General features: G+C 42.9%; 1 protein-coding gene across 1 annotated transcript; it reads left to right on the top strand.

The window, feature by feature from the left end:
- The first annotated feature begins 387 nt into the window (after window positions 1-387).
- On the top strand, window positions 388-13,677 carry TRAPPC6B (trafficking protein particle complex subunit 6B). Its single transcript, XM_083167537.1, has 6 exons — window positions 388-661; window positions 1,328-1,395; window positions 2,183-2,300; window positions 3,719-3,802; window positions 8,104-8,197; window positions 10,268-13,677. Exons 1-6 carry the CDS (start codon window positions 566-568, stop codon window positions 10,297-10,299), a joined length of 492 nt encoding a protein of 163 aa, XP_083023663.1. The 5' UTR covers window positions 388-565; the 3' UTR covers window positions 10,300-13,677.
- The last annotated feature ends 2,873 nt before the right edge of the window (window positions 13,678-16,550 follow it).

Raw genomic sequence — 16,550 nt, 5'->3', positions numbered from 1 at the left:
AGTGTGGGGTATTATGTGCAGGGTGGGCAGTGTGGGGACATTGTGGGGGCAGGATGTGCAGGGGGGGACAGTGTGGGGGCAGAATGTGCGGGTGGTGGAGCAGGGTAAGAACGGGAGCGGAGGGTGCTGCCGGGCGAGAAGGTGCCCGTCGAAGGAGGGGTGGGGGGTGTTTTGTTCCGCCGGGTAAGGTGGGTGGTAAGAGCAGGTAACGTAGGGGGTGCCCACCGGGCAGGTGAGAGGGGAGGGGGTGCCGCTGGGTGTACCTGATAATTGGGATGTCTCACACCCAGTCCGCAGCACATGCTGCTCCTGCCTGCAGTAGGAAAGGAAGGAGGAAATGGAACTCAGTGTACTGACTCCTCCCACTGATCACTGCGGGTCACGTGGGTGTGATGTCATCACAGGTCCTTTAGCCCACTATAATTTAGCATCTACCGTAGTGGAGCTAGTCGCTGTCACCGACTCACCCGGATGAGCTCTTAGCTTTGCCCCTAGGCTACAGCAGCACTGCAAATAGTAACACAGGGCCCCGGGCTGGTCAGTGCACCCTATTACAGCCACAGACATGAACAAGCAGGACATGGCTGATGAGGCTCTGTTTCTGCTGCTGCACAATGAGATCGTCTCCTGTGTGTACAAGTCCCCGGAGCAGGGGGATGTGGTGAGTGTCCGCTTTGCTGTATCAGCACCAGCACTGCATGTTTAGTGTCACATAGTGTATACCAGTGTGTGTGTATACATAAGTCGCAGGTGTAAAGTAACAAAAAATCTTTCTAAAATAATTTGTATATTATAGTTGTGTAGCAGTTGAAAAAATATTTTGACATATTTTTAAAATTATATATATATATATATATATATATATATATATATATATATATATATATATACCCTGAGTGGTTGTATTGCTTTAAGAGCGTGAGTGCCGCCGGACCTACTCCTCTATACCTACCCATGCTAAGGGAGGGCACGCGGTAAGCTGAATTAATGAAACTGCGTATCTAAGTGCCCAGCAAAAGTGTTGCGTCATCTGTAAAATCTAACATTCTTATGAAAAACGTATGTTGACCTTTTGACTGTTGACCTAATGCTTGTGTCAATCTATCGACCCTGTCCACTACCTTTAGTGGTCGATCTAATGTATGTTGACTTTCTTAGTGTCGACCTAGCGACTGTCTCGCTGCTATGAGAGTAGAAATGTGGCGGCATATACCAGTGTGGATTTGCATACTTTTTTTTTTATTCTGTCTACGTCCTTTGCAAGTGTCAGATTTGAGCTGCTTTATCGTGTGCTGGAGAAAATGTTTCTGACACATGTTTGCTCTAGGAAAATGGAAGGTGTATTACTAAGTTGGAGAACATGGGCTTTCGAGTAGGACAAGGATTAATAGAACGGTAAGTAGTGTTCCTGGAGGATAGACTTTGAGCTCAGGTAAGACCTCATCTCAATATTCTTTTTTGTGCTGCAAAATGTCCTACACATGCACATGTCCCTGATCTGGCGCGCCCCAGCTGTCTGTGCAGGAGGTCTAATGTGGGCCCATAGCCAAACATCAAAGCACTATTATGAGCTACTAGTAACCAGGAACAACATAACCGTAACGGTGCTGGAGGCTGTTTGCGTCCCAATGGAGCAACACTTGAATTCGCACGTCGCCATCTGTTGGCAGACAGTGCAAAAACAATTGAATCCCCCATAGAGGTGAGGAGCAGCATTAGCCTTTCATTATGTAGGGTAAATGGCTTCAGAGTAATTAACCTGCAGAGGACATAAACCCAACACAAACACATACTCTCCGCTTGAGGTAACAGGAGGGGTCCCCACCGGGTGCTCTACTGCAATTGGTGCACCGTATGTGCGTGGATCCTATTTAATTAACGGCATCTCCATGAAAATTGCTGTTGTACTTCTGTTCAATCGGCCACTAGAAAAATAAATCCTATATGACAAGAGTATGATTGAGTAATAATTAGTTTTACTTAATTGCATTAATATTCATTCTAGTGTCATTGTTGTTGCTATTTGGTAGTCTATAATAGCCATCATCCACCCCTTGGTTATATATTTTATAGATTTTTTTTACCATTGTCCAAACTTTAATTATGATGTGATTAATTTATTTAATCAACCCCACTATATAGAACTGATTTGTCATTTGAATCCTTCCCCTCATTCTCTCAGATTTACTAAGGACACAGCCAGGTTCAAAGATGAATTAGATATCATGAAGTTTGTCTGCAAAGACTTTTGGACCACAGTGTTCAAGAAGCAGATTGACAACCTCCGGACGAACCACCAGGTGAAGCACTAGCGTCCTGTATGTTTTTCCATAGGCATCCAGGGCTGTTTGCTCAGCTTCTCTATGTACACGTTGCATTCTCTGTGAGAATAAGCAGCTATAGCAATCACTAATGAAGAACAAATGCTTTAGCACAGGGTTCCTAAGTAGCCATATTGAAAGTTAAAGTCTAGTTGTAGAGATAACCTATAGAGAAGCATGAGGATCTAAACTAGTGGGAGGCAGCAGTTTTATAAGATCCCGTGCATAAAGGTTTCTTTAAAAGATCTCCCAATGTGCTTCTAACACCTTATTGGCTGTAAGTACGGTACGCACCACTGTTAAAAAGGGAATCCACACCATTGGTGATATCCCCTAAAAAGATACCTTGATGAGCACGGTGATATTATCTCCCCTGTGAGTTCCGGTACGCCCCTAGTGGTTCCTACTGTACCCTCAATACTAAAGTATACTTAAGATACTACAACACATCTTTTCCCCTTTTTTTCCGGCTTTCACACGATCCACATTCACGAGCACAAGGGAAAATTTGATGTGATGGGACCAAAAGAAACCGTTATAGACATATAAAGTTTTTTCTTCTAGTGAGTACGGTACGCAGTTCCCACCCTTCAAATCTCTACACTATAGACATTGGGAAATCTTATAAAGAAACCTTTATGCACGGGATCTAGCAAAAATCTTTGTGAGTTCAGTACGCTTTTAGCTACTACTTTTCTTTCACTTAAACCATCCATTTACCACAAAATTTCTGACAGTTTGTTTTTTTGGTTTAAATTTTTTTTATGATACACGAATACCACATCGTTTGATCGATTCACCCACTTTTTGGAGTCAATCGCCATCCGGTTGTTTTCTCGAACCCAGTACCCACAAAGGAGGCATTTCCAGTGATCCTCTATCAACTGTGAGGCTGCACGGACTCTCATTGCGCCTTGGGACTTTCTTTTTTCCTTTTTGTTTAGTTTTATAAGATGTATGGTGATTTGCGCCTGGATAGGGTCCTACAGTCTGCTTTTAGGCATCCTGCACCTTTCAAAACCTGTACAGTTCCTCTTTCCTGCCTGGGGTGTCGCTGTCTGCTTGTCGCTTTCTAGTACAGTCTATATTGAGATACAGGCCACATTGTGCTATACATGACAGCAGACAGTGACACCCCAGGCAGGAAAGAGGAACTGCATGAGTTTTGAAAGGTGTGGGGGTGCTAGAAGAATTCATATATATGAATTAGTTGAGCTGTATGTTCATGTCTTGTGTAGTGGGATTAACTATAGAAATAGACATACTCAGTGCTGCTTACTGTTTTTCAGATGGAATTCCCTGTTCTTATGTCTTTTTATTTCAGCACTGTTTCACATTTTTACTTTCTACGTGCCCAGGACTTCTGCTTACTCTTCTGGACTTTTCTCTTTGCCTAGGGAATATATGTGCTCCAGGACAACAAGTTCCGTCTCATCACTCAGATGTCTGCTGGGAAACAATATATGGAGCATGCCCCCAAGGTAAGGATATACCTTGTAGTGATAATAAACGCATTATAGTATACTCAGATATATTACATGATGCAAGGGGAACTTAGGAGGCAAATAAACGCTCATTTCAGTTTCCACTACAATGTATACTATAATGTTAGCGGTGTGACCACAACGCTATATGCCAATTTAGACTTTTTTTTTTTTTTTTTATGTATTACATGTTTTGTATCTTTTTGTTGGCAAAAATTAGTCAAAGGTTTAGATCCTCTCTAATGAATTCCTGTATTTTCCATGCATTTTGCAGTCCAGTTGCAGAATAGACTCCTATACAGATGTGGAATTTATAATTAACTACAAACAATAAAATGTATACACACGTATATCTATAAATGCATGTCAATGTAAAAGAGAGCGCCACACATCTGGAAAATACATGAATAAAAATAAATGGATATATTTATTAATTAGCTACAATTCATTCTAATGCTAATGAAATATTGTTATAATAGTCAAACCCTTTGGTTCTCCTAATAGTATAGCCGCCCCTGCACAGCCAACTGTGCAAGTGCATGCTTGTCTGATCTATTGGAGACTGGAAACAGCAATGCTCATTCTAAACTGGTCAGTCTAATGTGCACTTAGGGATACAGAGTAAAGAGTCTCAGTGGCTTTGGTGATTGCATTTTATAGGGAAATAATAATACATGCAAAACCAGCCTGATTCTCAGTGTATTACTATTGCACTTTTTTTAAATCAACCCTCAGAGCTGTTGAGAATCTGAAAACTTGGAAAACATGATCTTTAGTTATTATTATATACTTGAAGTTCTTTTCGAGTCCCTTTTAACGGAGTCTGCTTCCAAACATACAACGGGAGTTCAACACAGGCCGCCTATTCCGTTTACACTATGCACACCTTCAAGTTATATACAGATAATGGTAGATGCTCAGTTAGTTCAGTAATACCACTCAGGTGCATGAGGGAGGGGTTAATACTGAGTAAGTAAAAAAAATACATGGTTTTCCCCAGCTCACTGAGTGGTATTAGTAATCAATCTTGAACACTACGTGATAATATAATTCAGAGATATTGGTTACAGATACCTGCGCAGGTGTATGATATGCCCCCAAGCCACGTCAAGGCTTCTCTGTGTTTTGGGGGTCCCTAGCGCTATATCTAGGTGCAGGGTGTGGCACCCCAAAAACTGTCATAAGCTAGAAAGCCCAGTGCGGCACACCAGCGAGATACTATAGTGTTAATAAATATTAGTGATAGAAAGCCGAAGCTATATATGAAGAGAGAGATAAAAAAAAAAAAAATGAAATGTAATTCAAATAGAAGAGAGATTGTGTTAGTGAGGGTAAAGTGTTAATAGAATGTAAGGGCATGCCGCACTAAAGCCGCCCAGCCAGTCCAGTGGCACCGCACCCCACACCACCGTTACCCTACATTGGGTCTACGATTAACCAGCAAGAAGCCACATGATAATGGCTCCTTACTTGATATATCTGAACTAAGAGCTACCTACCTTGGCGCAACCCCAGACTACTCCATGTGGCATATCAGGACCTGCATCTCCTCCTAATACAAGCTCCCTTCTGCCTCCCACAATATACATACAGATAGTGGTAGATGCTCAATTAGTTCAGTAATACCACTCAGGTGCATGCAAGGGAGAGGTTAATACTGAGTAAGGAAAAAAAGACATTGGTTCCCCCAGCACACTGAATGGTATTAGTAACCAATCTTGAACACTACATGATAATAGAATTCAGAGATATTGGTTACATATACCTGCGCAGGTGTATGATATGCCCCCCAAGCCGCGTCAAGGCTTCTCAGTATATTGGGGGTCCCTAGCGCTATATCTAGGTGCAGGGTGCATCTTCAAGTTATCTAAGCAATATTGTACTGTAGCTGTCATACAGACGCACTAGTAAGACATGCTGTAAACTTCCTGTGATGTGGCCCAATATGTGTTCATACTTCACCTTGCCAGAGAATATGCTCCTTGACCCCAAGTGCTAACATTTTATCATCTTTGTCAGTCAGTTATCTACTCTGTGCCCTGCACTCGCTCTGTATGTAGTGATTTCTTGTAGATGGTAGAACAAGCCTTTGTGTCTGTAACCTATGTTGTGTAGAGTTCAAACCATTAAAACAAAGGAAAATAGGTCTGAAGTCCATCTAGTTCACCCTCATCCTGAAGGTTCAGCACAGAGGCCGAGTTAAGTCCTATACACACTGGGACACTTGGAGCTGAAAGCCACTCCGCTTACTCATTTGAGCTGCTTACAGCTCCAAAGTCACCCAGTGTGTGCGGGGCAGTCTCCCGCATCAGCACTGGCCCAGCCGCTCATCTGCTGGTATTACTAGCAGATGAGCAACTGAGTCAGTCGTCCACCCTGAGGTTAATCGCTAAAAGGAGCACAAATCTGAGCATTTTGCAGCACAGTGATTTCCCCCATTATTGGTCAGCTGACACGTTTTGGCAAAAAGTGTGTATGGACCTTTAAATCTTGAGACCCTAAGCAAGAGACTGCTTTGGGGCCCATGTTCCCCAAACAATTAATGATTGCATGCTGTGGTGCGCAAGTGAGGGATTAATGGCAGATTGCGCATGCACAGTGGTTGTACTGCGCATGTGTCAGTGCCTTAGTGATCTGGCTTCAGTATGGGGTGTGTGTACATCTTTACATCTATTGCTATGTAATAATATATAGTGCAATTGTACAGTGCCTCAAGTCCGTGTAGGTTGCCCCTGATCGCCACCGTAAAAATAAACCACCATAGTGACTACACTGGGGTAGGTTCATCCCCCAACAATACTCCGGTCTCACCTGCCCGTGGGTTGAAAACAAGTTTTGCATGGAAGTAGGGATAGCCATCGACCAGCGATGATTAGAAATCATTGATGGTTTATGGCCGATGTCGAATAGTTTTGATATTGATGGGGGAGAACCGGATGGTTTCCCTCCATTGATGTTAGGCTTAACTGAATAGTTTTTTTTTTTTTTTTTTTATCAAGGGCCTAGGACACAGAGCATAGCTCCGCCTACAACACCCATGAAGCCTCACCCCCATATTTTGATTGGCCCACAGGCCAATCTTTCAAAGCAAATGGATCACCATCGATATGTAAAAACATTGATGGTCATCCATTGAATACTTATACAACATCGATAGCCAGTTGCACTTTTGCCATCGATGGCAATGATGGCCATCCCTACCTGAAAGACTGCAAACACCTTTACATACGTACTGTATGTCTCCTATAACCTTAAGCTGGGTACACACAGAAGAGACTGTATCTGTATTGGCATCGGAATGAATCCATGTCAGCCCAGATTGCCGTACACACTGGAGCGATGTTAATAAAGGACGGAACAATCACTTTCCATTCTTCATAAGCATGCATTAGGTCAGAAGTGATATCGCTTGGTTTCATGTGCAGCACCTTAAACTTAACGTCTATTGCAAGCGTGACCGTTAATGTTTTGGCAGTATGAAATATTTATTATAATACTATTTATCTTCTATTTTCCTTTAAAAAAAAAAAAAAAAAAGCGTAAGTCTAATAAAATGATGTGGTTCGTTTTTCTTCTTTGATTTGTAAAACATCGTTGTACTCATGAAATCGGTTAAAACAATTAGAGGATTTGTAGGTCAACAATGTACACCGTGATCCAATGTACAACTATGGCAGCATTAATTACTGTACAGTAGGTATAAGGACCCTCCTAATCTGATTACTTGAGAGCTAATACTTTTAATATATTTCAAAAAATGATAAAATCAGAGGCTGTATGTTGGGTGCACACTGCGCGGTTCCCAGCACTGCTGATATTGTTAATTCAGGGATGCCGCAGGCAAGCGATATAGCACATGCACACTGACCGATATCATTAACGGCATTGGTCAGAGACATCGCCAGTATCCTGCCCCCATACATGCATTCACTAGATAATCAATATTGGGCTGTATGTACAGACGACAGGGGAGGGGTCGGTAACGATGCATGGGGGTGCGCATTGTTACATGCTAGCGGATTATTACTAGATTTTGTTAACGATATCATCCATATTGTTAATGATCTATCGCCCAGCGTGTACCCAGCAATTGTTGCATAAATGTTTGACAGAGGTGTCTCAGATTCGATGGTGGGGGGGGGGGGGGGGGTGTTCAGTCCACATGCAATGCTGCAAAATTCGCAGCGTTGCCTGTGGACCAGAATAAGGTCCCTCGTATCAAGGGACCCACTCGCCTATTCACCTTCTGTAAGCTGGTTTGATAAGTGCTAATGTCGTCCTTTTCCCTTTCCTTGCAGTATTTGGCATTCACATGTGGGTTAATCCGAGGTGGTCTCTCTAATCTGGGAATAAGAAGTATAGTTACAGCAGAAGTCTCCGTCATGCCTGCATGTGAGTATCTGGGCCAATGTCCATTCTGCTGCTCAGGCAAATGACAATAATAAAAGTAGCGTAATAACTGGCAGCTATTGTCTATGTAGTGCAGTGTGTCACTGACCAAATGCAGATGACTACTCCCCAGGGACAGCTACTGATAGTACAGTAAGTGCCGCCCTCCAGAGGTGGTACATGTGCTGGCTAGCGGCTCTTCTCCCGGTCTCATTACTATGAGCAGGTCAGACTTTGTGCCTTTATAATAAGTCCTAGTTAAATATTTTGTAGGATTACACCTCATTATTCCATGAAATGTGTTGCATCTCTGACTGGTTGATTAATGTATTTTCTCGTTTGACCCTTTGAGTGCCAACATCTCTGTGAGATGCCCAAAATATCCGCTAAAATTTCCAGTGTTGCTCACATTTGTTATATAAAATCAAGTCAAATAATAAAAAAAAGATTATACTGTATTTCTTATAAAAGGTAACTTTACAGGTCATTGTGATGAATACAAATGTTTGCTTGGAAATTTTCACACCAATTTTGACAAATTCACTTGGCACTCAAAGGGTTAAAGCAGGGGTGGGGAGCCTTTTTTGTGCCAAGGGCCGTTTGTATGGGGGGAAAAAAATCCTTTGAGGGCCATATGTAAAAATGTCTCTTACAAATTGTCCTGCTGCAGCCGTCCCACGCTCCGCTGCTGCCGCTGAATAGGACTGACAGTCTCCGGCTGCTGCTGATTAAGTGGAATCTTGCGAGAACTACTGAACTCTCGCGATAATTCCCCTGTACTTGACTCCCAGCAGAGCCGCCGGGTGGGTGGGAGGGCCACTCAGACCGGCTACGGGGGCCACATACGGCCCCCAGGCCTGAGGTTCCCCACCCATGGGTTAAAGCATAGCTGTTCTTCATAAGTACGCACATAAAATGTAAATGCAAATTACCGGGGGTTAGGAAACACTGCATTAGATTATAAATTTGATACCATGCTTGGAATGCGTCAAGTCATAGAAGTCTCTGTCTGCCTGCCTATCTATCTATCTATCTATCTATCTATCTATCTATCTATCTATCTATCTATGTCACAGCATAGTACATACTCTTCAGTATGTCCCAGTGGCTATTCCACCATCAGAAACAATAACCTCCTGCTCTGGAAACACTTCTATCAGGAAAGCACAGGTGCTTCTAAGAAGCCCAACCCTGATCACATCAGTTTTCCTGCTGCTAGTGTTCTAAAACCTGGACCGAATCCTTCACAATTATCTTCATGTGGAAGTATGTCCCTGCCACAATGGCTAACTACTCCTCCCCTCTATAATGCCAAGTACCACCAGTGGTCACTCGATGGACCAAATGACACCTTAACAGAAAGTGAAAGCAATTTTTGCCGGGACACTAATCTGTTTCAATATCTTAATCTTGAAATGTAGAGAGGGAACCGTGAAGACAGAGATTAAAGATAGGAGCAGATAAGGACTGGGGGTGGAGAGTTTTTGGGCTAAAAACTGGCACAGCTCAAAGTGAAAGTACGTTGCAGAAGCCGTCATTTTGATGGGCCTTTAACTAGTGATAACAATATTAGCCTGTGAATATATGATGCTTTGCTATGATAACTCTGATTAATGTTTGACAAGGTTTCAGTATTTGATGTATACATACAGTACACAGCTGTACTTACAAGCACTTCCTACACACTCTATCCTGCTGCTACATCCTAACACACCCTCCCCTTTTATTGTTTTTATGATTCTCACAGCATGAGACATTGAAAAAGGATTTTCAGGAAAAGTTCTAAAAATATAATATATAAATGATGATCTTTGTGGTGGAAATGTCCAGTTGGGGGATAGTGTCTTATGGGGCTTTTAACCACCACTTTGCGATGAGACGTTGTTATTGTTCCAAAGCTAAATAATTCATTGACCAACATGAGAAAAGTTTAAAAACACAGAGTGCAGCGTTTTGATTGGACAGATGTTCTTTTGTCATTACATTGGCACAGGAATTATAAATTAATGTTAACATACTTAATCGACTGAGAATGTTTAGAACACGGATGATTAACGGGTTTCTCTTTTATAGGTAAATTCCAAGTCATGATTCAGAAGTTGTAGCACACGAGGAACCATTTCCCAAACATAACTGACTGACTACAAATCATCACATAATATTATAATGTATCATTCCTCGGCTGGCTAATAAGCTGCTTACCTGCATTTCAGTGACTCACCGCGAACTGAACAAATTTGCCTCTTAAACACTCGCATCAGGAATATTTTTTTTAATTTCCCTAATCATCTAAGGAATTACAAGACTACACTAAAATGTGTACACAAGCACATTACCATGTTGAATGCATCAGGAAACTTCCGTTACAGCCTTAGTAGCATGTACTAAGGAACTGGAAAGTGAGTGAGGAAGCTCGCAGACTAGGGAAAGTTATCACAGCTGACAGATTGCCTTACTGTTGGGACAATATGGCCGCCACACACCCTGAATGCCTGCAGATGCAATGGGGCATAAAAGTGTTTAGCCTTTAACAGAAAAATTTAAAAAGAGCAATTTATTATCTAGTGGAAATTTAATTCAAATTGTGATCGACGTCTTCACCTACAAAATCAGCTGACCTTGTTGTTCCGCCTAGTGATGGCTCTGCATGAGGCAGATACATCAAGCAAAGATCCTTGCAAACTAAATAAGATAGATCTATGGATGGATCAGACTGGATGGCTTGAAATGCTTTATATTTATATCTGCATATATATTTGTGTGTAAACGTATATAGTATCCTTTCTCTTGGTCGATAGTTAAGTCGAACACTATTAGTCAACATACTTTAGGTTGACGTGACAATTGTCGACATGAGTTTTTATTTTAATTTTTATGACTTATTCATACCATATCATTATGAGTGAAGGCTTCCACTGATTGGGGGTTCCTGTGGTAAAAGTTACAAACTGACACTCCAAAAACTCATGTTTGACGTTTTTTGTGTCAACTATTTTTAGGTCTACCTTTTTTGCCTGTGTCAAAGTTTTGTCATGCCGACCTTGTGCAAATTAACCTTTTTTTGTGTTGACCCAGACACTGTCGCCCGTATGAACCGTACATGTATGTTTGTGTGTATATGTACGTATGAAAAGATATAATTACTGCGGTTACATAGGACTGTCATGCCAGAGAACAAAATATATTTAATTTAGAGTAACACTTTGGTTTCGAGCATCTTTGCTATGAGATTTGATAGGAATTTTGTCTTTATAATGCTTGTTGTGTAATGGTGCTATTAATCCTCTTTTATCCAGAATCTCACAAACGAGAAAACGGGAAAATATAATCGCTGCTGCTGCTGCTGCTGTGTCATATGCACCAATGTCATCACTGAGTAATTCTTCCAGTCATTGTCCGCAGCACTGCCACACAAGGACAGGAGTGGGGGGAAAGGGTGGTCAAGGGGCAGAATTATATATATACAGTATTTTTAAATGTTTCATTGATTTTCAGACATGGTGCACCAATTTACCCCAAAAAGAAGGGGGAATAAAACCCTAATCCAGACATTTGTAAAGTTGCGTACACAACTACCGACTCCTGCCCCTGCTGATATCTGCAGTGGCAGGTTTATAGCATCAGCAATTGCATACACAGTTGCCGATGCAGGGGCAATGCTGCATTCTGCAGCATGGCCTTCGTTAACTATGTGCTCCCTTGTCTGTACATGCACAGATGACGGAGGGGATTGTTAACATGGGGGTGCATTCATAGTCCGTCAGGCAGGGCATACGCACTAGGCCATAAAATAGCGATATAAAATAGTGTGTACGGCGCATTTATGTTCTGGATAAAAGTTTTTTGTGCAACAGCTATCAGTTCAGTAAGGTGAGCTTGTATGTTACTGATGTTCACTGAGAGGACAACATGTGAATCCGTTACGTACAGTTTTGATAACCCAGATTTTGTGGCATATTCTATGTCCCTCACAGCTGTTCGCATTACAGGATATCCGTTGTAGCTGCTTACCTAAGCAGAAAAGGCGTATTGTGTGCAGTGCAAATGGATCCCTGAGTCCCAGGGGGCCCACACAATGCATGCTGCACCCATTTCTCTAATACTTATTCCCTGGCATCCAGCGGTGGAGGAAGGAGCGCTGCGGTAATCTCCAGAAAAAAGGAGCTGTGGCCATTTTTATGGCACTGTAAACAGTGGAGTCTGAGTGTTTTAGGACTCAGACTCCATAATGCTGCGCTACTGCCGGCAGCAGCGATACAGAAATGGTTGCCACCTAATTTTTCCAGAGATTTGCGCATGTGCAGTAGGGGCTGAGCGCTAAGGGACTAATCCTCCATGAGAGGATGGCGAGCTTTGCCGTAAATGCAGCCAGTCTGCTACATTTTGAGGCGAGCCATGTTGTTTTAATGGCCAGACTCGCCATTTCCATGTCACTGAATGACACCAGCCAGGTGGATATGGCTATTGAAAGGGAGGGAGTTGAATATTCTGGGGGTGAGCTATCAGCAATGCTAGCCATCATTGCTCACCATCCGATGATTGAATACTGCCCAATTTGCAAGTACTATATAGTGAAGCTCTCGCACAATATGGCAGGCTCATCGCATGGCTTTTGGGAGGCCTTGAGCGCCCCCTGGCAGGCTACCGCTGGTAGTTGTAATTTTGCACAGAATTCTCAAAACATCTAAAGCTGAATGAGGGCCGTGGTGCGATTGTAGTAAATGCAACTCCATCAGAAGCTGCAATCTCTACAGCAGGGGTGTCACATTTATGGCCCTCCAGCTGTTGTGGAACTACATGTTCCAACATGCCCTGCCACAGTTTTAGCAATCCATTATAGAAAATGTGGCAGGGCATGCTGGGACATGTAGTTCCACAACAGCTAGAGGGAGTTTGACACCACTGCTCTACAGTATGTACTTGGTCCAGTGTTGAACAGTGGTGTCAAACTCATGGCCCTCCAGCTGTTCTGGAACTACACATCACAGCATGCCCTGCCACCGTTTTAGCAATCCATTATCTAAAATCTGTGTCAGGGCATGCTGGGACGTGTAGTTCCACAACAGCTGGAGGGCCATGAGGTTGACGCCACTGCTCTAGAACATTATTTCTGTTCATGTTTGCCAGTAAAACTATCCTCTCCTGCTCTGATCCAGGATCCCAGAGTCACACGGACTTTTCCCAAACTTTCCTTATGTTTTAGAGCAGGAATCCGGAACACTGATGAATAGGGATAAAAACACATTTTATAAATCACTTTATCCATGTCTGAGTGGCGCCAGTATTATGCTGTACATTGACCGTATATAAATGTATGTTATTGATGTTGTAAGTTTGTACAATAATGCGTATTTCTAATAATTCAAACTGTGGAATAGAAATTGAAAAAGGGATCACAAAAATAAAGTCTAATCCTTGTATGATGCTTCATTTATTTTTCATCAGATTGTAGTCTTACAAATTTCATTGATTGTGCTAAATGGGGGGGAAAAAAGACCAAATAAAACATCTTTCATCAATCATACTCTTTATTATTTTTAAAATATTGTATTTAATGAGGTTTCTAGGAACACAAACATTCAGGAAGAAAGAAGGGTGTGGGACGGAGTCAGCATATTGCGGAACCGACCAGATACAAAAACAAAACAAGGTATTTTAAGAACAATGTAGTAACAGGTAGCGCAGGGACTCATGGCCAAGGATGACGGCTCAGAGACAGTTTGATTAAACTGTCACACAAGGAAACGTACATGAAAAAAAAAATTCAGCATTAGGAGGATAGGAATGGGAATGAAATACGGACACTGAGGGATTGATGGGCCTTAAGTCGACCACTGAAGTTCGACAATGGAAAGGTTGACAGTCAAAAGGACAATATAAGTTTGTTTGTTTTCTTGAGTTTTTGACAGGCGGTATTTCATGCCCTACCATCCATTATGGCGTAATGGGAGAATAACAGTGTGCCAATCGCAGCAAGGCACCCTGGATTGCGATCCCGGTTCTAACCCGGAACCGACCCGGGTAGAGCGCTGTCACATTAAACCCGGGTTGCCCATTATAAACAGGACGACATGGGTTTAACCTGTCTTATAACCTGGGTCCAATTGCTGGGTTGGTTGACATGGGTTATAATCTGTGGTGTTTTCGTACCGCATTTCGACCCGGGTCCAAATGTCCCCAACCAGGAAGTAACTCGGGTCCAAGGTGCGATGTGAAAGGGATGACTTGTGTGTTCCTGGGTATATGTGGGCATATCAGAAATTGGGTGGACAGAACAACATGTGGCAGATTGTAGGAAGGGCTATCGCTGTAGCAGATGTCTCAGAGGTCGGAGAATTCAGGAAAGAGGCGCTGGGGTCGCTATATCTGGCAGAAATGTAATATTACAGTAGAATACAGGATATTGACTGCACCCCAGGAACTGTACCACATCCGAAAATACAATATACACAAAAAATGGGTGATCACCGGCGCTGTTCCCCCATAAACACCAAGTAAAGAATATATTAGAATTGATATAATGTAATATTGTTTCATTTATTTTAAGGGAAATTTTTAAGGGAAATTCATATAAAATATATACTCTAGTTCAAAGGTTCATATCCTCAGTTTATGTTTTATGGGTCTCCATGCTTGAGCACAGGTGACAAATCAAAATGATTGGTGTACTAATTAAGTCACCTGTGGCATGCGGGTCAAGGGGGGCCAGGTTGACCACTGTGCCTATGTGGCACCAATCCCCACCACCACCTCCTTCATATTTTTTTTGCTTGTGGCACCTTGTTTCCAGCAGTGAAGCTCCAGCACGGGAGATGGCAAAAGCTTTTGTGTCCTTGACTGCTCAGTATTTTTCCCTTACGGTGATATTGATACCCCTTTCAAATCCAACTAAGCATGGCCTCTAAAGCAGTGGATGTGCATTTGGGAATATCAGCGCTCTCAGATCCGTCTGTGACCCTGTCATAACCGCGCCATGAAATGGTCCCTTTTTGCACTCACTTTAGTCCACAATGAATAGCCCAGGAATCATATGCCCCTTCTCAAGTGTAAGTGATGTCATCCATAATTGCCATCAGACACTTGGGTTCGAGAGTGAGTTCCAGGAGTTTCCGCAGTACGTACAGATTGTCCCACTGCAGAAACATCAACACTGTCCCTGAACCAATCCCAAAGATTGCTGTTCTTTGCTGCTGACAAAATCTGTGTGTGTGTGCAGGGCTGCCAATAGGGTGGTGCTGTGGTTACAGCTGTCCCTGGCCCCGCCCTCTGGAAGGGCCTGGGCAGCTCATTTTGCCCACCGCAGCCCCCCGACTGCCTCTGCTGCATGCGCTCAGTGCGCTGAACAAAGCAGGTCCCGGAGTGCAGGCTTTTTCAACCCAGGACGCCGGTGGCCAATTGAAATGCTGCACTGGCTTTTGAGCCTGAGTGGCTGTTGGTACGCGAGCTCTCATTAGCTCACCAGCGGGTGATTCCAACACTGAATTGATCTACAACAATACAAAGAAAAAGAAACGATAATAGGTATAAAATTGCTTACCACACAATATGTAATTAAGATAAATAGATATTGGCAATAGTTCTGAATAGAACATAGAATGTGAAATGTACAGATATTATACCATTAATTTAGCATTCGAACAGGAATGACAGTGGTATCTTCTATAGATATCACAGGGGATACGTATAACCAGTATAATACAACACTCCAGGGGCCGGTAATGATCAGGCAGGGGAATTGGTGTGGGTACAGGGTCCACACCCATGGCGGCCCTCACAAAACCAAATCCAACCATTTAGCCCAAACGCGCTGGAACTTGGATTCAGCATTTCTTGCTAGATATATATATATTTGTCATGCAGGACGGTAACCTTTACTAGAAATAGCCAACTATGGGTCTGATTCAGACCAGTGCGCACAGGCCTGAATTAAGCCACATCCCCGATTGGTGGGGTCTGCGCATAGGCGATAATGCGCATGTCCAAACCTCCCCAGTGAGCGCCTTAGGCAAATTTGTCATTTGTTGGGGGGCTCGCTGCCTGATTGACAGGCAGGGGGCATTCTGGAGTACCGAACGTTTCAATGGCGTGCCCAGAAAAATGGTGGCGGTGCCCTTAGAAATAATGGGCGGACCCAATCATATGCAGGAGTGTCCCTGCCTGCTCGAGGTGGGTGGATGACATCACATGATGTCAGCGCCCGCCCCCAATTAGCAGAACACCATCCATTTTACAAGTAAGTCCTGTTTTGTTATCTGCAAACAGAAGAAAATCATTCAGTGGTGAGTAACCATCAAATGATCTTTCCTCTGTGCGGGGGCATGCGAGCAGGTGTGTAAGTATACACATCCGCTCGCAG

Source organism: Crinia signifera, chromosome 12 (assembly GCF_055691185.1).
Source record: "Crinia signifera chromosome 12, ASM5569118v1, whole genome shotgun sequence".
Classification (NCBI taxonomy): Eukaryota; Metazoa; Chordata; class Amphibia; order Anura; family Myobatrachidae; genus Crinia; species Crinia signifera.
This window is presented reverse-complemented; position numbering and strand designations above follow the sequence as displayed.

What these genes read in the sequence shown, in the direction of transcription:
- TRAPPC6B (XM_083167537.1), top strand. Translation starts at nt 566, where the DNA reads ATGAACAAGCAGGACATGGCTGATGAGGCTCTGTTTCTGCTGCTGCAC. An exon ending in CCCCGGAGCAGGGGGATGTG is followed by an intron (nt 662 to 1,327) that starts GTGAGTGTCCGC and finishes TGTTTGCTCTAG; the next exon opens with GAAAATGGAAGGTGTATTAC. An exon ending in ATATGGAGCATGCCCCCAAG is followed by an intron (nt 3,803 to 8,103) that starts GTAAGGATATAC and finishes CTTTCCTTGCAG; the next exon opens with TATTTGGCATTCACATGTGG.